Here is a 22,337-nt window from a genome sequence, read left to right as displayed (position 1 = left end):
TTTCCCAGGAAAGATCATGGCAGATAGTGAGACCCAAAAGCTTGAGTGACAGAACTTCTTGTAGAGGATTATTCAGAAAGTGGATGGGAGGGTTGTCCAGTCGGTCTTTTCGGAGAGACATCGTAAGAGTGTGAGATTTGTCAGGATTGAAAGACATGTTCCACTTGTTTGCCCAGTCTGTGATTTTGTCCAGGTCTGCAGAGAGTGAGGAGGCAGCAGACTGCCGATCTGAGGGATGAAGAATGGAGCGACAGAGAGTAGAGGCATCAGCAAAGAGATACAGAGGATTTTCAAGAGAGTCAGAGAGATCATTGATGAAGACCAGAAAAAGCACAGGGCCCAGAACACTGCCTTGTGGAACTCCAGCCTGAACAGGAAGAGGAGATGAGAGAAACCCATTCAGGGCCACACGTTGACTACGACTAGAGAGGAAGTCTGCCAGCCATGCGTGGAGATTTCCATTGATACCAAAAGAGGAGAGTTTGGTGAGCAGAGCGGGGTGCCAGACCGTATCGAAGGCACGTGATATGTCAAGGGAGACTGCTCTAATTTCCTGTTTGGCATTGAGGACCTCCATCCATTGTTGAGAAAGCAGAAGCAGCATGTCCAGAGTAGAGTGTCCAGGTCTGAAACCAAATTGATGATCAGAGATCAAGCCATTGGAGAAGAGGAAAGATTTCATATCTGAAGCAATGATGGATTCCATGACTTTGCTGATAATTGGGAGAAGGCTGATTGGTCTGTAGTTGCTGGGATCTGTTTTTGCACCTTTTTTGTGCAAAGCGGTGATGTTGGCAGATTTCCAAGCAGATGGAAGATGACCTTGAGCAAAAGAGAGGGTGAAGAGAACAGAGAGAGGGAGTGAAAGAGCGGAAGAACAGGATTTTAGGACCCGTGGGCTGATGCCGTCAGGTCCAGTTGCAGAATCCGAGTCGAGGGTTGACAGAAACTTTTCCACCTTGTCAGGAGGAAAGGACACAGAGTCCAGGAGCAGCTGGGTATGACTGGGTACGGTGGGTACAGAGAGGGATGGGTTTGGGACAGAAGATTTAGAGGCAAACACAGAGTTGAGGCATTCAGCTTTTTCATGCGCGGAGTCAGCCGTGTGGCCATTTGAGGTGAGGGAGGGGATGGAGGGGGAACAAACACCAGAAACAGATTTGACCAGATGCCACCAGGATTTGGAAGAGGGAGACAGATAAGAGAGTTCGGTCCTGAGAACGGAGAGATATTGTTTCCTGGCTCTCCTGAGGGTGGACACACACTTGTTTCGGGCTTTGTGAAAGTAAATGAGATTTCCTTCCGTTGGATTTGCTTTCCAGGAGACGAAAGCAAGTTGCTTCTGGGCAATAGCCTCACCACAAGATTCCGGGTACCATGGACGGGAGGAAGGGTAAGACAACAGAAGATGAGATGGGATAAATCTGTGCATGAGAGAGAGCAGTTTGCTTTGGAAGAATTCCCAGGAAGAATTTATGTCAGAGGCAGTAGAGGAATGCCCTTGCATGCTTTAAGAACAAGATTCACATTGAAGTACAATTTAACTAATATTTATAAATTGTATTATAAATATGAAGTATATATTTATCTATAATTCCACAATAGTCAGGTTCATTATGTTTTTTTCATTCAAAATTTTTGGACATTAGCAAAACTATACATTTTTGGAATATTCAGAGCATGAGGAATCCAAAAATTAATGTTGGCATTTGCGTAGGCAACTGCATGGCCGCCATTTTTGATTTTCAAAATGGCCGCCATAAAATACATAATTTGCGCTATCTCAGCTTCTAGTCAACCAATAATCTTATTTAAATATGCTCATCCTATGTTTTCTGGGTCAAGAAAACCATTGGTGGGATCATTAGACTTCTAATCCTAACACTTGCTTTACTTTTAGGACTTCCCAGATGACACTCAGGACAGTGATGAAGATCTGTAATAAGCATATTCCTGAACGGTATAGACCTAGTAGATCCTGTGTATAGGACTTACCGGTATAGTTCAATCTGATCCTAGCAAGGCTGCTTTCTTGCTTTATAAACCCATACCTATAACTTCAAAGGACTTGCAATATCATGTATTATGTAATACAGTTATATCACAAATATAAAGACCATGATTTTCAATTTGTTTGAAATTGAAACAACCTTTGTTTGTTGCTTTTCTATAATCCTGAGCACTATTTTGAGGCCTTTATTGGATTCCTTGACCCAAAAAACATAGGATTAGCATATTTAATTGAGTTTCTAGGTTGACTAGAAGCCGAGATAGCGCAAAATATGTATTTTATGGTGGCCATTTTGAAAATCCAAAATGGCGGCCATGCAGGTGTCTGTGCAAATGCCAACAGATTTTCGGATTCTCCATGCTCTGATGATTCCAAAAATGTACAGGTTTGCTAATCTCCCAAAATTTTGAACGAAATTATATTTGTTAACATGGTGAACCTGACTAAGAGTTGGGAGCTAAAAACACCTTGAAGGAACTGCGCTCCAACGCGAGTCGAAAGAATTGACGCGACCAAAGACGGAATTCGTCCGAGTTGCTTTATTGAAACAAAACAGCTCAGGTATTCTCACAAGCCCGTTTATCGGGCAGCAATATATATACACATTTATGTCGGGAAGTTTGCCCGGCAAAAGCTATACCGGGCATGCCCGGGTGTCAAGGGCGAGCCTTGGAAAGGCGAGTCTGGACCTGCCCGGGCGTGTTTGGCTGCGGCCTGGCAAGTCGAGGCTGGGCGTGCCCGGGCGCTCTGGGCGAGCCCTGGAAAGGCGATAACGGGCATGCCCGGACGCTCTGGGCGAGCCCTGGAAAGGCGATAGCGGGCATGCCCGGACGCTCTGGGCGAGCCCTGAAAAGGCGATAGCGGGCATGCCCGGATGCTCTGGGCGAGCCCTGGAAAGGCGAGAGTGGGCATGCCCGGGAAAGACGAGACCGGGCGTGCCCGGGAGGTTCGGGCGTGCCCGGGAACAGTGAGTCCGGGCATGCCCGGGAGAGGCGCGTCTGGCCGTGTTCTGGCTGGTGCAAGGCGATTGTGTGCATCCAGCGGTAACCGCTACACACGCCCCTCCAGAATCGACCTGCATCGGCAGGGTCAATTTAAGGGGGGTCCGGATGACCCGGCCGAAGCGACCCCTGGAGGGTCGTGGGGAGGGGTCCGACGTGGTGGTGGGTGGTCGAGCGGGGGGAACTGTGGACGGGGGGCGGCCTCGCCGTGGAGGAAGGGCCAACCGTGGTGGTCGGTCGACGTCCATGTGCGCCGGTTTGAGGCGGTCCACAGAAATCCGGTCCGGCCGGCCGCCGAAGTCGACGATGAAAGACTTGTCGCCCCGTCGCAGGACCCGGAAGGGCCCGTCGTACGGCGGCCGGAGTGGCCCCCGGTGCGCGTCATGACGCACAAAGACGTACTCCGCTGTGCGAAGCGCCGGGGGGATGTAGGACTGGGGGCCACCGTGGCGGGACGTCGGCACGGGGGCAAATCGTCGGGCGGCCTCCTGGAGGTCCGAGCGCTGGCGAGCGGCGGACCAGGGACTGGTAGCGTCGGGCACAAATTCGCCCGGGACGCGGAGTGGCTGGCCGTAGACGAGCTCGGTGGCGGACGCCTGGAGGTCTTCCTTGGGGGCCGTGCGAAGGCCCAAAAGGACCCACGGCAGCCGGTCGGCCCAACCGTCGTCCTGAAGGCCGGCCATGAGTGCGGCCTTCATGGAGCGGTGAAACCGCTCGCACAACCCGTTGGCTTGGGGGTGGTAGGCCGTGGTGCGGTGCAGCGTGACCCCCAACGAACGGGCGACCGTGCCCCAAAGCTCAGACGTGAACTGTGGGCCGCGGTCGGACGAGATGTCCGCTGGTGCGCCGAAGCGCGCGACCCAGGTGGCGATGAACGCCTGCGCCACGTCGGCGGTGGTGGTGGAGGCGAGGGGCACGGCCTCCGGCCACCTGGTGGTCCTGTCCACCATGGTGAGCAGGTGGGTGAACCCCCGCGAGGGGGGCAGGGGCCCCACCAGGTCCACGTGGACGTGGTCGAAACGCCGTTCAGGCACGGCGAAAGGTGCCAGCGGGGCCTGGGTGTGGCGGTGGACCTTGACCCGCTGGCAGGCCGTGCAGGCGTTGGCCCAGTCGCGGATTTTCATCGAAGGCCGTGCCAGACGAAACGCGCCGACACCAGCTTCTGAGAAGCTTTCCGGCCCGGGTGAGAAAGGCCGTGGATGGAGGCGAAGATGCGGCGCTGCCAGGAAACGGGCACGATGGGGCGAGGCTGGCCCTGGGAGACGTCGCAGAGCAGGACGGTGCCCACGAAGGGAATGTCGGCCAGGCGGAGGCCCGTGTCCGCCGCACGGAGTGCCTGCACCGAGGCGTCGGTGGTCTGGTCGGCCGCCATGAGCGCGAAGTCCACGCCGAGGTGGACCGCGTTCGCGCTGGCCCGAGAAAGACAGTCGGCCACGGCGTTGTCTTTGCCGGCGACGTGCCGGATGTCCGTGGTGAACTCCGACACGGCGGAGAGGTGGCGCTGCTGGCGGGCCGACCACGGCTCCGTGACCTTAGCCATTGCGTAGACCAACGGCTTGTGGTCGACGAAAGCCGTGAACGGGCGGCCCTCCAGGAGGTGTCGGAAATGGCTAACGGCCAGGAATAGCCCGAGCAGCTCGCGGTCAAACGTGCTGTAGTTTAACTCGTTCGGCCGGAGTTGCCGGCTGAAAAAAGCGAGTGGCTGCCAAACCCCGTCCACCCATTGCTCATGGACGGCGCCCACCGCGTAGTTGGAGGCGTCCGTAGTGAGGGCAATGGGTGCGTTGAGCACCGGGTGAACCAGCAGCGTTGCGTCGGCGAGGGCCCGTTTGGCGCTGGCGAAGGCCGCGTCCATGGCCGCGGACCAAGCAATGTCATGCTTGGCCGGCTTGCCCCGGAGGGCCTCGTAAAGGGGCCGCATGAGCTGAGCAGCGCGGGGCACGAATCGGTGATAAAAATTCACCATGCCGAGGAACTCTTGGAGGGCGTTGATGGAACGGGGACGCGGGAACGTGGTGATGGCCTCGACCTTGGTCGGCAGCGGCACGGCCCCGGTCTTGGTGATGCGGTGGCCCAAAAAGTCAACGGTCGTCGCGCCGAAGTGGCATTTGACCGGGTTGACAATTAAGCCGTGCTCGCTGAGGCGACCGAACAGTGTTCGGAGGTGGAGGAGGTGCTCGGTGCGGGACGTGCTGGCGACGAGGATATCGTCCAGATAGACGAAAAGAAACGGCAGGTCGCGCAGCACGCCGTCCATCAAGCGCTGGAACGCCTGGGCCGCGTTCTTGAGGCCAAACGGCATCCGCAAAAATTCGAACAGGCCGAACGGCGTGATGACGGCCGTCTTCGGGACGTCGGCCGCCCGGACAGGTACCTGGTGGTAGCCCCGTATCAGGTCAATTTTCGAAAAGATGACCCGTCCCGCCAAACGGGCAGAAAAGTCCTGAATATGCGGGATCGGGTACCTGTCGGGGGTGGTAGCGTCGTTGAGACGGCGGTAGTCGCCACACGGGCGCCATCCACCCCCCGGCTTTGGCGCAATGTGCAGTGGCGAGGCCCACGCGCTATCGGAGTGCCGCACGATGCCGAGGTGCTCCAACGCGTCGAACTCGGCCTTCGCCACGGCGAGCTTGGCCAGGTCGAGTTGGCGGGCCCTGGCGTAGACCGGCGGGCCCGTAGTGGGTATGTGGTGCTCGATCCCGTGCCGCACCGTGACGGCCGAAAGCGTCGGCCGCGTGAGGGCCGGGAATTCCGCGAGCAGGCGAGCGAACTCGTTGGCTGCCGGGAGGGCGCATGTCAGTTCGGTCGGCGCGGAGCTGCTCATCGTGCACGCCAGGGAGCTGAAGGTCTCGGCGTTGACAAGGCGACGACGTTTGACGTCGACCAGCAGCCCGTGCGCGCAGAGGAAGTTGGCGCCCAGCAAAGCCATGGGGACGCAGGCGGTCACAAAAGTCCATTGAAAACGCTGGCTGCCGAAGCAGAGGGTGACGACGCGTGGGCCGAAAGTGCGTATGGCCGAGCCATTAGCAGCGACCAAAGAGGGGCCGCAAACGGCGTCCCGCCTGTCCTGCTCGGAGGCGGGTATGACGCTCAGTTGGGCGCCGGTGTCACACAGGAAACGCCGCCCAGACGCTTTGTCCCGAATAAACAGCAAGTTGCCCGAGTGGCCGGCGCTCATGGCTGGGAATGAACGCCGGCCCGGCCGTTTCCCGACCTGCCGAAAGTGCACGGGGGCCGGCACGTCCGAGCCTTGTGTCCGAACCTGGCGTGGTAATAACACCACGCCCGGTCAGGTGGAGGCCCCGGCCGTCGTGTCGGAAGCGGGCGGTGCGGCGTGGCGGCCGCCAGTTGCACCGGCAGTTCGGCCTCCAACCGCGCAGGGCGCTCGGGCGTCGTGGGTGTCGCCTCGGACGGCGGCGGGCTCCAGGTAACCGCGCCGATGTGCTGGCCCGCCGAGGAGATCTTATCGGCTTCCCTGGCGAGGGCGCGGGAATCCGTGATCAACGTGCCAGCCAGGGCGAGGCGTACCGGGTGAGGCAGCTGGCGAAGGAACAGCTCGCGGAACAGAAAATCCGGAGAGTGCTCACCGAGCAACGAGAGCATATAGTCCATGCGCTCTGATGGGCGCGTGTCGCCGAGCTTGGGCAGAGCGAGCAGGCGCCGTGCGCGTGCTGCCGGTGAGAGGGCGAAAGCGTCGAGGAGGAGTGTCTTCAGCGCGTCGTATTTGTCAGCAGCCGGCGGGTGCTCGAGGAGGCTCAAGGCGCAGGCCGCGGTGGCGGAACCGAGCGCCGCCACAACATGGTGGAAGCGGGTGTCGTCCGCGGTGATGCCTCGCAGGGCGAACTGAGAGTCCGCCTGAGCGAACCAAACAGCCGCGTGAGCCTCCCAGAAGGTAGGCAGTTTAAGCGTCACTGCCGTATCCATGTCGGTAGGTCACCAATGAAGGAACTGCGCTCCAACGCGAGTCGAAAGAATTGACGCGACCAAAGACGGAATTCGTCCGAGTTGCTTTATTGAAACAAAACAGCTCAGGTATTCTCACAAGCCCGTTTATCGGGCAGCAATATATATACACATTTATGTCGGGAAGTTTGCCCGGCCAAAGCTATACCGGGCATGCCCGGGTGTCAAGGGCGAGCCTTGGAAAGGCGAGTCTGGACCTGCCCGGGCGTGTTTGGCTGCGGCCTGGCAAGTCGAGGCTGGGCGTGCCCGGGCGCTCTGGGCGAGCACTGGAAAGGCGATAGCGGGCATGCCCGGACGCTCTGGGCGAGCCCTGGAAAGGCGATAGCGGGCATGCCCGGACGCTCTGGGCGAGCCCTGGAAAGGCGAGAGCGGGCATGCCCGGGAAAGACGAGACCGGGCGTGCCCGGGAGGTTCGGGCGTGCCCGGGAACAGTGAGTCCGGGCATGCCCGGGAGAGGCGCGTCTGGCCGTGTTCTGGCCGGTGCAAGGCGATTGTGTGCATCCAGCGGTAACCGCTACAACCTTGATATTTTGAGATATAGCAAGATATCTCAAAAAGTTGTGGACAGATTCGGACGAAACTTGCTGGGAAGGTTGGTGGTGTGACAAAGAAGAATTGACTCAATTTTGGTGAAGATCTGGATCTGGATACGAAAATTATTAAATTTTTAAGTGATTCTTCACCATTGAGAGATCGGGCCAAAAACAATGTATAGCACGATATCTCGAAAAGTTGTGGACGGATTATGACAGAACTTGGTGGATGAGTTGGTGAGGTGAAAAGAACAAGCAATTCCATTTTGGTTCAGATCAGCAGATCAGGCCTATCAGTGGGTTGCAAAACGTAAACTGTTCAGGTTGGCGGAGGTATGCTCTCTACCGAGTGCCGTTCTAGTATTTTCTCGATAGTGATAATTTCCACCCCTTTGTTATTAAACATAATTTTGATGATGTCATTGTCTTTTCTACGATGAACTTATTTAGGTTTTTCTTTGTACCTTCTATGGCCAATCATATCCAGCATTGCTTCCATGTGTTGGACTGGGAGTTTTTCTTGATCACACACACACACACACACACACACACACACACACACACACACACACACACACACACACACACACACTTGCTGATTGAGATATCAGTACCCAGCGATTTTGGCCTAAACAACGGAGAAATCAAGAAAATGACCAAATGCCAGGACCTCAAAAATGAGGTCAAGAGATCTTGGAAGCTCAAGAACATCGAAATTGTACCAGTGATAATTGGAGCAACAGGAATGATGAAGAATCTCACTGTAATTTTAAAAACCATCCCTGGGAATATTACCACAAATGAACTACAACTGGAGGCAATCCGGGGTTCGGTGACGATCCTGAAAGGAGAAGTTGGAGCAAAACTCTGAAAAAGTTTTACAGTTTGGTCCATGAACCTTGATCCATTACCGAAGAGGAGGAGGATACTTTGGGTCCTGGGAGGACTCCGTTCCACCTCCTGAATCCCGCAAATGGAGATAACAACCAACACACACACACACACACACACACACACACACACACACATTATTGTAATATTAATCTTGTAATACCTACAGCAAGGTGCTGTGGGAGAATACCAAAAAGTATATGTGTTCATATATTTCCATATACTTCTCCTTCTCCAAAAATGTGTTTTTGTCTAAAGTATAGAAATGGAATCTGGAGGAGAAAAGGCCTGCATGGACAGGTCAAGAATTGACCTACAAAGGAGATAAAAAGGTGCTTAATTATCCCAACTGATAATAACTGTCTAAGATGGGTTTCAGAATTCTCCAAGACAAAAACCAGAATGTCTCATTGTCTGAGCCGAGAGAGTCTGCTCGGAGACTTACATTCCATACCATATATGGGAGTGAAGATTAAAAATATAAGGAAGATGGGACTTGGAGAAGGCAGTTGCGCTGGACAAAGGATCTGCAGAGGAGAAGCTCATGCCACGACCGGCTGAACAAGGCTTTGTTAAAGTGTAGTTCGTTTAGTATGGTATTTACCTTGCATCAGTTCGTAATTCCCTACCCCCCCCCCCCCCCTTTTGAGTTTAATAAACTATTAAAAGAACAAAGTGGAGTCTTCCATCCTTCTTCCATTAAGAAATAGAACTCTTCCACAGTGCGATTATTGCTCTCTACGTACAGTGTAATCAACTTCACATCATTCAACTCACCACTGAGCTCCGCACTCCTTCTACCTCATCAATCCACCTCCAACAGTTTCAACCTTTCTCCACAGGTTCACCAGAAGAAAGAATTGCAGTCGATACGGCATGTAAACATGGCACGCGGGCCAAGGAGTTGGGTTTGCAATACGTGAAAGACGTGACCGTAGTGGTGCAGACCGATAAAGATGTCTTCAGAGGCAGCAAAGTGCCCGTGCTCATTATTTTGAACAACACTGCTGCCGAAGCACGTCAGGTGATCCCATTGTCGATATTGGATTGTATAATAACAGACAACAGCAATAATAATATAATAATCGATTTTTAACTCTGCTATCATCTCTAGGTGGCCATGGTGGTCCGGGTGCTGGCCATTTACTACACCGGAGTGAAGAAAGGATTGTGCAAAGAGGAGACATTCGACGTGACGTTGAAGCCCTATTCAGGTGAGAACAGCAACATTTGTATAAAGACAGGTTCCGGTATTAATGAAGGTGGTCATATGTACTTGTCTGACCTGACAGAGCTGATGAGAGACAAAACTGAAGTTAGATGTTGTGTGAGTGATTTTATTTCTTGATTTTGTACGTATTATGTAGATAACGATTTTGGTTTTTGCTTCAGGTGTTTTATACAAAAGATTGTGGCATAGTCTTTGTCTCATTTGAAATTCCACTCTGACTAAGTTTAGACTGATCAGTTTTCTTGTAGTTGTTAAGAGATCCTCCCCATGCTTCCCTGCTGCCCGGATTCGTCATGGCAGCGCGGTCACGGTCAGAGTGCCGATCGGCCCCCATGGACCGGCCCTTTCCCTCTTGTCTCTGTCTCCTTTCTCTCTTTCTTTCTTTCTTTCTTTCTCCCATTCCCTCTAACTCTGTCGTGGCCTTGACTTTGTGAAGGAAGGGGGTACACCATCCTGGATGTGGGGGATCTCTGGCTCGCTCCTGCGAGATCAGTAAGTTGTCTCTGTGCTGCCGACTTGTTCGAAAGAACTGTCCAGGGCTATACAACAACAACAATTGTCTTGTACGAAGCTGGGTAGAAATATGATTAACCTCATCAAAACTGCCTCTCCAAGGTTCCCATGGTGACCTACCGGAAGTTCCTCTACCCCCGTTAATTCACCCCAGATCAACTTTTTTTGAAATACCGACTTTTTTCTTTCCTAGAAGTTCTAGCAGTGTCCATGTGTTTTTTACCTCTCCCACCCCCCACCTTCCCACGCCTCCTCCCCCCAAGCCCTCTCCCTCCCACAGATCTCCCGTTGTCCCTGTTCTCTGCTGTTGTACTTGTGTGCTTCCCTCTCTCTCCCCATCTTGTCTCCCGCTCCCTTTATTGTATGTTTTGCGTGGCCGTTTTTTTTTTTTTGTGATGTTAGCTCTTACACGAGCCTCGATCTTGTACAAAAAAAACAAAAAAAGAGAGAAGAAGAATGCATGGAGAAAAAGTGATGAAATTATCTTGAAGATTCTAGGCGCATAATGCAAAGATCTCTGATGCGAGGACTTAATGAAAGTAGATGTAATAAGGGGAAGATTAGGCAAACTAAAGAAGGAAACATCTTGTGTAGGGATGGGAGATGAGCTTTGATGGGCACTGAAAATTAGAGTGGGATTTAATTGATTTAGGAAGGTGGTAAAAGTGGGGGAAAAAGAATACCAAAGGAGTGGAGGAGACCATTGAGGCCGGATTTTTGGAGTTTCACAATGAGGAGGTTTGCTGGAAGAATGCATCCTGGATGAGCTGCGGAGGGATGGAGGGCTGAAAGAGTAGATCAAACAAGACCAGAAGAGAAACAGCAGCAGATAAAAATGGCAACCATCCTGTCTGCAATGAGAACACAGGCAGGCCCGATGCTTCTGCTTCTTTGTGGGAGATGTCAGTTATATTGAAAGTTTTGGATGCCACAGCAACAGAAGTGAGAGGTATGAATTGAGCAGCAGCAGTACCAGTCCATAGGGAAGTACTCCATTGAGCTCTGGACAAAGGCCTTATAGACTGGGGAGAAGTGCAGATCGACTGAGGAAGGACTTGGCATGACGGAGGAATCTGATCGTCTGCCTGCAGTTGGATTTGGAGACCAGCTTCGACAAATTATTTTTCCAAGGTGAGGTCATGGCTGATGTGTGAATCCCAGAGGAACCGAATTTCTTCCAGTGGATGATTAAGGAAGTCGATTTGCCAGTATGGTAGATTATATTTCTGGAGAGACAAGGTGTAGACATGAGACTTATTTTCCTATTTAGTACTAGTCACACCAGTATTTTGTCCCTCTGAACTTGAAAAGTACCAAGTACAGGGGAGGGGAAGGGGAGGGGCACATCTTTGAAGTTCACAAAAAAGATTTATTGTAGTTGGGAAGCTCCATATTCAAAACTGGTGGCTTCACCTTTAGTCTGGCCTACTGAACAGCTAAACTAGATGGTGGTACCTTTGGTTTTTATGCTTGAAGGTTGTATAGAAGGGCAAGAATAAAAACGGGGATTAAATTGTTATATGTGGAGGACTTGGTACAATTCAGCACAATGAATGCATCGTGGCGGTAAACAGGCCTGAAATTTCAAAAAGAGACTTCTGCCAAAACTTCTTTGTCTGGTTATCCTCTTTGAGGTCCATAAGGCTGCCGTGGCAGCTTTGGTGAGGTTTGTAACTGGGTCGGGATTCAAACCCACGCAAGACACTTCAGAGGCGATCTCTATAAAGTTGGAGGAAGATAATATCCACCCTCACTACCAAGTCTCACTTTCCAGCACACGGATTGTCTCCCATCATCACCTACGTCTGACCTCTTGCCTGTTTTGTCAGATGAGATGTGTCTTCACTTGTCCGTGTTGCCTCTTGGCTTGTATTGTACCTTAAGCTGAAAAGGGACTGTGGTCTGTGGAGTTGTAGATGTAAAACGGAAGTGGTGGGCCAAAAGGTCTTTTTACTCAATAAATTAATTTATTCATTCCATATGGGACACTGGATGATAAATTTGGAGCTGGTTCTGACGTCATTCTTGTGTGCAGAGCACAAAACACGGTTGTGGCTGGAGAGCTCCGAGTACATGGAATTGCTTCAGGAGCACTGCGCTCTACAATGCTACGTAACAGGACGTGTGATGGAGACCAGAGAGCCAATCATCAGCCAGCATATTTTCCATCTAAAGGAGTTCAGTCTGCTCATGTCGGTGAGGTTGGCGTGATACCAATAACCAGACGCTTCATGCAGCTCAACACACTATCCGCACATGCTGTTCCCTTTCAGGTTTCAAGCTACATTTTCCTACGAAACGTTTTATCTCAGCATCTCCCTCTACCACACACCAGATGAAGGGGGCCGCTAAACTAAAGAAGGAGTCAAAGGTAAAGGTGACTTTCAAGAACCCTCTGGACAAGGCACTCAAGGATGTGACGTTGAAGACAGAAGGAGTGGGATTAAAGTCCGACCAAGTGATCAACGTAGGGTGAGTGCTGACCAAATAGCAGCTCTTTTCTCATTTTCGTCGAGGTTTCATTTTCGTCTCGCCAAAGCAAATATATACTTTTTCTTTATTCTTATTATTTTGTGTGTGGCACATGGCTGAGAGTGCAGCTGTGCCCGCTGATGCAGTGCCCCCTGTAGATTAGAGCGGGAATTTTGAAATTTGTTCATGGCGCCGGCGATAGCTCACTCACCGTACTCATTGTGAAGGACACTATGGGATCTTTAATGTCCACCAACGAACCATAGCAGATGTGACACCCGGTTTAACGTCCACCCGAGGGACGACACAAACATTTATGAATCGCCCTTCCTGCAAAACACCGGAATGACATAGCTGGCCTGAAATTCGTATCCAAGCTATACAGATTAGACACGAGTACCTACGGGGCCTACACTATCCTGCCAGCCCTTTTTACTTGTGAAAGTCGAATATTTTTCAAGTATATTGGTCGGTTGAGTTTGTTATTCTGTTTGTTTGTCTGTCTCTCTCTGTTTGTTTGTCACTTGTCTGCAGGTCACAATTCTAAACCGATCGTCATGAAACTTCACCAAGTTGTAGAGGTCGTCACAATTGAGAAGCCTATTGATATTGAGGGCAAAGGTCATCTGGAGGTCAAATTTCTAAAATCTGAATTTTTCAACCGATTGACTTGAAAATTGAAGAGCATTTGCATATTGAGTCACTAAATTGGTAAACCAACTATTTTTGAGGGCAAAAGGTCAACTCAAGATCAAACTTCCAAAATCATCAATTTTCATTGGAAAAAAACATCAATTTTCATCCGATTGACTTGAACATTTAACAGCATTTGCATATTGAGTCACTAGATTGGTAAACCAACTATTTTTGAAGGCAAAAGGTCAAAGGTCAACTCAAGGTCAAACTTCCAAAATCATTCAGTTTCATCGGAAAAAAAACATCAATTTTCATCGGATTGACTTGAAAATTAAACAGCATACTGCATCACTGAATTGGGAACCCAACTATTTTTGAGGTCAAAAAGTCAAAGGTTAACTCAAGGTCAAACTTCTAATAGCATCAATGTTAATCTGAAAAATCATCAATTTTAATCTGATTGACTCGAGCTTTGATTAAGATTGTGGGTTTTGCAAGTATCATGCTCTGCATGACATCTTCTTGTTCTGTTTGTCTGTTTGTCAATTGCCTACAGGTCACAATTTTAAGCCGATCTTTACGAAACTTCACAAAATGGTAGAGTTTGTCATAAGCAAGAAGCCTCTTGATATTGTGGTCAAAAGGTCAACATAGGTCAACAACTTTGTCAAATTCCTGAAATCAGCAATTTTCATCAGATTGACTTGAAATTTGAAGTGGCTGTGCACATCAGGTGTGCAAATTTAACCACCAATTATTTTAAGGTCAACATAGGCCAACAGGTCAACATAGGCTGAAGGGCCACAACATAGGCCAAATTTCTAAAATTGTCAATTTTCATCCAATTGACTAAATTTGAAGAGGATTTGCATGTCTGCTCACTGAATTCAACCACCAATTATTTTTGGGGTCAACATAGGCCGTAATTTCTAAAATCCTCAATTTTCATCTGATTTACTTGAAATTTCAACAGGATTTGAATATTTGGTCTTTGAATTCAACTGCCAATTATTTTAAAGGTCAAACTTTTTTTAGGGATTTTGCGAGTACCATGCTCTGCATGACATTTTTCTTGTTTTGTTTTTTTTGTTCTATTATATCAAAATACTTTTTGGATTGTTGACTCGTATCAGAACAAAAGTGTTACATTTCACATTGACAAGCTTGACATTTGTTATGATGAACTTGTGGCAGTTACCTGTTATGCTAAATAACCTGATATGACCTCTATCGGTATGGTTGACTCTGACGCAAGCACGTCTGCTCGACAGGACGATCGCACCAGGCCAGGAGATCCAACACGAGGTCGTGGTGGTCCCAAAACGAGCTGGGCCCCGTACGTTGCTTGCCATCTTGTCGTGCAAGGAGATCGTTCAGGTCCGCGGGGAGGTGGATATAGAGGTTGCAACGGGTTGATGTTGAGCATGAAAATCTGAGCACAAAGAAGCAGGAAAACGAAGGCTTTATTTCCACTCACATGACGGGTTTTTGGTATGGGATATTTTGAATTTTTTATGAAAACTGATTTTTTTTTCCAATGGGATCATGTTTATGGGATCATAATATCATAACATTTAATACAATATTCTCCATTTATTTTTAATTGCACATAACAAGGCCTTTTTAATTCTTCTTTTTTCAACAACACGTTTATATTGTCATAACCAGCATTTACACCCACTGTATTTACTATGCATGAAAGTTTCTCATTACTCCATTCATGATCCGGGTACAATTGTCCCCGCTATCTACGACTACTACTTAAGTGGCCCCAAATATTTCCACCATCTTGTGGGGTCTGCCAGTGAATGCCTTTGGCCCAAGTCTTTCATGAACGTGGAATGGGTTAATTATCTTTCATGAAGATAACTAACCTACTCCACGAAGGACAACGTGGGATCTTTAAAGTCCACCAACATCTAGTGCGTGCAGACGGGTCATGGGAAAACACCAGGATGACGGTTTAAGCTAGCTCGGTCGGGATTCGAACGCAGGTTATTTCACATACCGCCAGGCGTACGATAGCCTATGACCGGAAACATTAAAAGAGCGAACAAAATGTTTAGCAAACATATCGTCCCAAAAAAGGTTTTGTTTTTGACCTTGCCTCGTGCATTAATTAAATCATGAGATCTTTTAATACCTTCATACTGATGCATAGTAAATTTAGATGTGTGAAAATGTCATTTATTACCTTGAAAGCACTGAATGACTTCAGGTAGAAACGTTAAAACAACCCAAGTATAAACGTATTGGAGTTATCAAGAAAGGACTGCAGTAGACTGAACTTTAAAAAAAATCATCACAGTGTATTTTCATCAGTGGAAGTAAATGATGTGTTTAAAGTAATTGGATAAATACCAAAATACATGGATACTGATGTATAGAACAGGACAGGTGTGTTTGTGCACCTGTGCGTCTATGTGGGAAGAAAAACGACCGTATTTGTTTTTTAGCCTGGGAAATTCCATAGCACAAGAGGAAATGTATGGTAACACTGGAATATTCTACTGTGGCATCCATTTTCTTTTGGTACTTTGTGGGTTTTGGTTGTTCATCGCTCTTTAAGATCACACCTTTAATGATTTAACAAAACCTGGGATGGTTTTCATGTTTTCTCCTGCATTTCATTGCGTGACAATAAAACAAATTTCCTGTTCGATCATTTGTTTGCCTTTTATTTGAAAAATGAATGAAGGATTATAATAATTGAACTTGATGGTGTTCATGGAGGTGCTTGGTTTTTTTTTAGTTTTTAGCTGAGGGTAATGGATGGAGTGGTTCGAGCGGCTTTCAAAAACCCATGCAATGGTACGAGAGGCGCACCTGCATCCTCTCAGATCATACCTAGTACTTGAAATCATTTAAATGTTTTGTTACCTCCGCCACCAAAGGTCGATGGAGGTTATGTTTTCACCCCTGTCTGTTTGTCTGTGAAAAAGATATCTCAAAAAGTCGTGGACCGATTCGGACGAAATTTGGCAGAGAGGGGTAGTGTATGTGGCAAGGACAAAATGATTCGATTTTGGTGAAGATCCGGATTCGGATTCGGCTACTAGAATTTTTAAAGTGATTCTTCACCATTGGGAGATTGGACCAAAAACTATACATAGCAGGATAAATCAAAAAGTTGTGGACGGATTTGGACGAAACTTGTTGGACAGGTTGTGTGTTTGACAAAGAAGAACAGATTCGATTTTGGTGAAGATCTGAATATGGATTCCGATATGAGAGTTATTTAATTTTTTAAGTGATTCTTCACCATTGGGAGAAAGGGCCAAAAACGATACATCGCAGGATATCTCAAAACGTTGTGGACGGATGTGGACGAAACCTGGTGGACAGGTTGGGTGTCTGACAAGGACAAACATATTCGATTTTGGTGAAGATCTGAATATGCATTCGGATATGAGAATTATTTAATTTTTTAAGTGATTCTTCACCATTGGGAGAAAGGCCTAAAACCAACATATAGCAGGATATTTCAAAATGTTATTGACGGATGTGGATTAAAGTTGGTGGAGAGGTTGGGTGTGTGACGAGGAAGAATCGATTCGATTTTGGTGAAGATCTGAATATGGATTCGGATATGAGAATTATTTAATTTTTTAAGTGATTCTTCACCATTAGGAGATCGGGCTAAAACGATACATAGCAGGATATCTCAAAATGTTATGGACGGATTTGGACGAAACTTGTTGGAGAGGTTGGGTGTGTGACGAGGAAGAATCGATTCGATTTTGGTGAAGATCTGAATATGGATTCGTATATGAGAATTATTTAATTTTTTAAGTGATTCTTCACCATTAGGAGATCGGGCTAAAACGATGCATAGCAGGATATCTCAAAACGTTGTGGACGGATGTGGACGAAACTTGTTGGAGAGGTTGGGTGTGTGACGAGGAAGAATCGATTCGATTTTGGTGAAGATCTGAATATGGATTCGGATATGAGAATTATTTAATTTTTTAAGTGATTCTTCACCATTAGGAGATAGGGCTAAAAACGATACATAGCAGGATATCTCAAAAAGTTATGGACGGATTTGGACGAAACTTGTTGGAGAGGTTGGGTGTGTGACGAGGAAGAATCGATTCAATTTCGGTGAAGATCCGGATCCAGCTAGTATAATTATTTAAGTGATTATTCACTATTGAGTGATTTGGCCAACCAGGTGGAGGTATGCTCTCTACTGAGTGCCGTTCTTGTTTTTGTTGTTTCTATGTTTGTACAAATGGCTAATTGTACTTTTTGTTAGAATGTTTTGGACTATTGGAAGTGTCACTTTTGGAAATGTTTTGGGGTGGGAGAAGGGGGATAGGCGAGGGCGCCCCCAACTACACAACAATTTACAATCGAGTGCAGACCGTTTGGGGGTTTATACTTTGAGTTCTGTCTGTCCTTCCATCCGGAGTCTCAACTCAAAATTACTGGACACATTTCTTTAATAAATCAGCAGATGTATGCAACAACATCTGGGCAGTCGATATTTGTCAAATGATTTTGGAATCGGAGCAAAAGGGCTTGACAATTTCATGTCAGGAGGATTCCTATCAGTCAATTTCATCGTAAGAGGAGGAGGAATGTTAATAATAATAATAATAATGCATTTATTTTATATAGCGCTTTTCAGGAAGCCCAAAGACGCTTTGACAGAGTGGAAAACATAATGCATAGCAAAACATAAAGACAATTGCAAAAAAAGAAGAATCAATAGGGAAATATTCAAAGCACAAAGGAGGAAGAAGGAGAGGAGATAGTCAGGGGTTAGATGCTGTGGGTTAAATGTTGAATGCAGTGTTGAACAGGTGGGTCTTTAGTGATGTTTTGAATGTGGTAAGTGAGGAGGAGTCTCTGATGGTGTGAGGTAGTGAGTTCCAGAGGGTGGGAGCAGCGATGGAGAAGGCCCTGTCGCCCCAGGATCTGAATTTGGTCCGGATGGAGGGGGTCAAGAGGTTGGTACCAGCAGAGCGGAGGTTGCGGGTGGGAGTGTGTCTGGAGAGGAGGTCAGCCAGGTAGGATGGGGCCAGGTTATGGAGGGCTTTGTAGGTCAAGAGGAGGATTTTGTACTGGATTCTCTGGGGGATGGGGAGCCAGTGAAGCTTGTAAAGGACGGGGGTGATGTGGTCACGGGTCCGCGAATGGGTGAGTAGACGGGCAGCGGAGTTCTGAATGTATTGGAGTTTATTGGTGATTATTGAGGGTGAACCATAGAGGAGGCTGTTGACTTGACTTGAAAATTGAACAGCATTTGCATATCGAGTCACTAAATTGGGAAACATAATATTTTTGAGGCCAAAAGGTCAAAGGTCAACTCAAGGTCAAATTTAAAAAATCATCAATTTTCATCTAAAAAGCCGTCAATTCTCAACCGATTGACTTGAAAATTGAACAGCATTTGCATATCGACTCACTAAATTGGGAAACATACTATTTTTTTAGGTCAAAAGGTCAAAGGTGAACTCAAGGTGAAACTTCCAAAATCATCACTTTTTATCTGAAAAAAACCATCAATTTTCATCCGATTGACTTGAAAATTGAACAGCATTTGCACATTGAGTCACTAAATAGGGAAGCCAACTATTTTTGAGGTCAAAAGGTCAAAGGTCAACTCAAGGTCAACCTTCCAAAATCATAATTTTCATCTGAAAAATCGTCAATTTTCTACCTATTGACCCGAGCTTTAATCAAGATTGTCAATTTTAATCGTGATGAAATGGACAATTTGCTGTATCAATGGAATTTTTTTTCTTGGGGAGGGGGGGGGGGGTATTTTGCAAGTATCGTGCTACGCATGACGTCTTCTTGTTTGTTTGTTTGTTTGTTTGTTACCCTTTCACGCACCTCGAGGTCCCAGATATTGGGTGCCAGAAGTTCAGAATGTTGGGAAGGATTCAAGCTACCTTGCGTTGGCCTTGAAATCTGTTTTTAAGTCACGAAAGGCCGTTTTAAGGTGTATAGATAGGTGATAGCAGACAGGAAAGGTGAAGAACACAAGGTAAGATTTGAACCGAGTGCGATTTTAACAGGAGAGGAGGAAGTGAGAATGTGTGAATGTCTGTGTTGGTGTAAGTGAAAACAAGTTTTTGTCTTTTCCCCCCAGTTCCCCTTTCTCCATTTCCCGGGCATGTGACTATAAAGACTGGGGACGCACGAGCGCTTCGTACCTGTATGTGCCTGCAACAGATGAACGACCACGACTGCACGTTCTCTCCACCTTCCTGTTCACATTTGCGAAGGTATTTTCCACCTGGAGAAGTCCCATTTGTGGATTTAAAATGGTTAACCAATCATGTGTCATTCAGTTTGAGTAAAATAAAACATGTCACCTTTGAGTTTGACCTTTATATCGAGTCATGACAATGCTTTAATTTTACAACATAAGTTTACGGCTTGCTAACCTGGTGGGAACTCTTTCCATAACAACAACTTTATAATGATGCATTATGGGTTTTATCAACTGGGATTGACAAATTTGGCTAAACCTTGGGAACCAAATATGTACTAAACATCGTAGGAACCAAATATGTGCGAACCACTGTGAGAACCAAATATGTGCTAACCACCATGGGAATCAAAGATGTGCTAACCACCGTGGGAATCAAAGATGTGCTAGCCACCGTGGGAATCAAAGATGTGCTAGCCACCGTGGGAATCAAAGATGTGCTAACCACCGTGGGAATCAAAGATGTGCTAACCACCGTGGGAATCAAAGATGTGCTAGCCACCGTGGGAATCAAAGATGTGCTAGCCACCGTGGGAATCAAAGATGTGCTAACCACCGTGGGAATCAAAGATGTGCTAACCACCGTGGGAATCAAAGATGTGCTAGCCACCGTGGGAATCAAAGATGTGCTAACCACCGTGGGAATCAAAGATATACGAACCCACCGTGGGCAGCAGAGATGTGCTAATCACCATGGGAACCAAATATGTACTGACCAGCGTGGGAACCAAATATGTGTTGGTTTGGCAGAATTATTTGTTTGGTGCATGTGTTGGTTTGGCGCATGTGTTGGTTTGGCGGATGTGTTGGTTTGGTGCATGTGTTGGTTTGGCGCATGTGTTGGTTTGGCGGATGTGTTGGTTTGGCGGATGTGTTGGTTTGGTCGTTGTGTTGGTTTGGCGGATGTGTTGGTTTGGTCGTTGTGTTGGTTTGGCGAATGTGTTGATTTGGCGAATGTGTTGGTTTGGCGGATGTGTTGGTTTGGCGCATGTGTTGGTTTGGCAGATGTATTTGTTTGGCGCATGTGTTGGTTTGGCGATGTGTTGGTTTGGTGGATGTGTTGGTTTGGCGAATGTGTTGGTTTGGCGGATGTATTTGTTTGGCGCATGTGTTGGTTTGGCGGATGTATTTGTTTGGCGCATGTGTTGGTTTGGCGGATGTATTTGTTTGGCGCATGTGTTGGTTTGGCGGATGTGTTGGTTTGGTGGATGTGTTGGTTTGGTGGATGTGTTGGTTTGGTGGATGTGTTGGTTTGGTGGATGTGTTGGTTTGGTGGATGTGTTGGTTTGGTGGATGTGTTGGTTTGGCGGATGTGTTGGTTTGGTGAATGTGTTGGTTTGGCGAATGTGTTGGTTTGGCGGATGTATTTGTTTGGCGCATGTGTTGGTTTGGCGGATGTGTTGGTTTGGTGGATGTGTTGGTTTGGTGGATGTGTTGGTTTGGTCGTTGTGTTGGTTTGGCGAATGTGTTGGTTTGGCGAATGTGTTGGTTTGGCGGATGTGTTGGTTTGGTGGATGATTTGGTTTGGCGCATGTGTTGGTTTGGCAGATGTATTTGTTTGGCGCATGTGTTGGTTTGGCGGATGTGTTGGTTTGGTGGATGTGTTGGTTTGGTGGATGTGTTGGTTTGGTGCATGTGTTGGTTTGGCGCATGTGTTGGTTTGGCGGATGTGTTGGTTTGGTGGATGTGTTGGTTTGGCGGGTGTGTTGGTTTGGCGGATGTGTTGGTTTGGTGCATGTGTTGGTTTGGCGCATGTGTTGGTTTGGCGGATGTGTTGGTTTGGTGGATGTGTTGGTTTGGCGGGTGTGTTGGTTTGGCGGATGTGTTGGTTTGTCGGATGTGTTGGTTTGTCGGATGTTTTAGTTTGGCAGATGTATTGTTTTGGCAGATGTTTTGGTTTTGCGAATGTGTTGGTTTGGCGGATGTATTCGTTTAGTGGATGTCTTGGTTTGCCAAGATTGTAACACACACCAACACACACACACACACACAAAAATACACAAACACACAAACTGCAGTGATCAACATATTTGTACAAAAAAATTCTGTGCTAACCACCGTGGGAATCAAAGATGTGCTAACCACCATGGGAACCAAAGATGTGCTAGCCACCATGGGAACCAAAGTGTAAAGCTGACGTTTGGGCCCTTCGCCCTTATTTGGAGCGAGAGAGACAGGTAAGGGTGGATGGAGAGGATATAAATCTATCGTTGGGCGGGTGAAAGTTGGAAGGACCTTGACGGTGATCACGTGTCCAATTTCAGAGGAAGCTGAATCATTAATAAACATTTTAAGCACATTGGTTTATACCTTCGACACGGTCTGGCACTCCGCTCTGCTCACCAAACTCTCCTCCTTTGGTATCCATGGAAATCTCCACGCTTGGCTTGCGGATTTCCTCTCTAGTCGTAGTCAACGTGTGGCCCTGAATGGGTTTCTCTCATCGCCCCTTCCTGTTCAGGCTGGAGTTCCGCAAGGTAGTGTTCTGGGCCCTGTGCTTTTTCTGGTCTTCATTAATGATCTCTCCGACTCTCTGGAAAATCCGCTCCATTCCTCATTTCCGCTCCACTCTCTGCCGCTCCATTCCTCATCCCTCAGATCGGCAGTCTGCAGCCTCCTCACTCTCTGCAGACCTGGACAAAATCATAGACTGGTCAAACAAGTGGAACATGTCTTTCAATCCTGACAACGATGTCAACTCCTTCCTTTCCTTTCAATTCAATTCAATCAATTCAATTCAATGTCAATATTTATATCCTTTCAATTTCAATCTCACACTCTTTCAATCTCTCCGAAAAGACTGTCTGGCCAACCCTCCCATCTACTTTCTCAACAATCCTCTCCAAGAAGTTCTGTCGCT

General features: G+C 47.7%; 2 protein-coding genes across 2 annotated transcripts in view; both read left to right on the top strand.

Annotated features, from left to right (window-relative positions):
* Positions 1-15,911, top strand: part of LOC137426553 (protein-glutamine gamma-glutamyltransferase K) — a 124,524-nt gene extending 108,613 nt beyond the window's left edge. Inside the window, exons 15-19 of the mRNA XM_078779316.1 lie at positions 9,242-9,423; positions 9,514-9,613; positions 12,179-12,339; positions 12,479-12,615; positions 14,523-15,911. Of these exons, the coding sequence (XP_078635442.1) occupies positions 9,242-9,423; positions 9,514-9,613; positions 12,179-12,339; positions 12,479-12,615; positions 14,523-14,667 (725 nt within the window). The 3' untranslated portion in view covers positions 14,668-15,911. The remainder of the gene's footprint in view (positions 1-9,241; positions 9,424-9,513; positions 9,614-12,178; positions 12,340-12,478; positions 12,616-14,522) is intronic.
* Positions 15,912-19,045: 3,134 nt separating this feature from the next.
* Positions 19,046-22,337, top strand: part of LOC137426555 (NTPase KAP family P-loop domain-containing protein 1-like) — a 73,058-nt gene continuing 69,766 nt past the window's right edge. The window contains exon 1 of the mRNA XM_068115178.2: positions 19,046-19,490. The gene's annotated coding sequence lies outside the window, so the exon portion shown is untranslated. The remainder of the gene's footprint in view (positions 19,491-22,337) is intronic.

The sequence above is a fragment of the Myxine glutinosa genome, chromosome 5 (genome assembly GCF_964187855.1).
Source record: "Myxine glutinosa chromosome 5, kmMyxGlut1.1, whole genome shotgun sequence".
NCBI lineage: Eukaryota > Metazoa > Chordata > Myxini > Myxiniformes > Myxinidae > Myxine > Myxine glutinosa.
The sequence above is the reverse complement of the archived record's forward strand: the minus strand, read 5'-3'. Positions and strand labels throughout refer to the sequence as shown.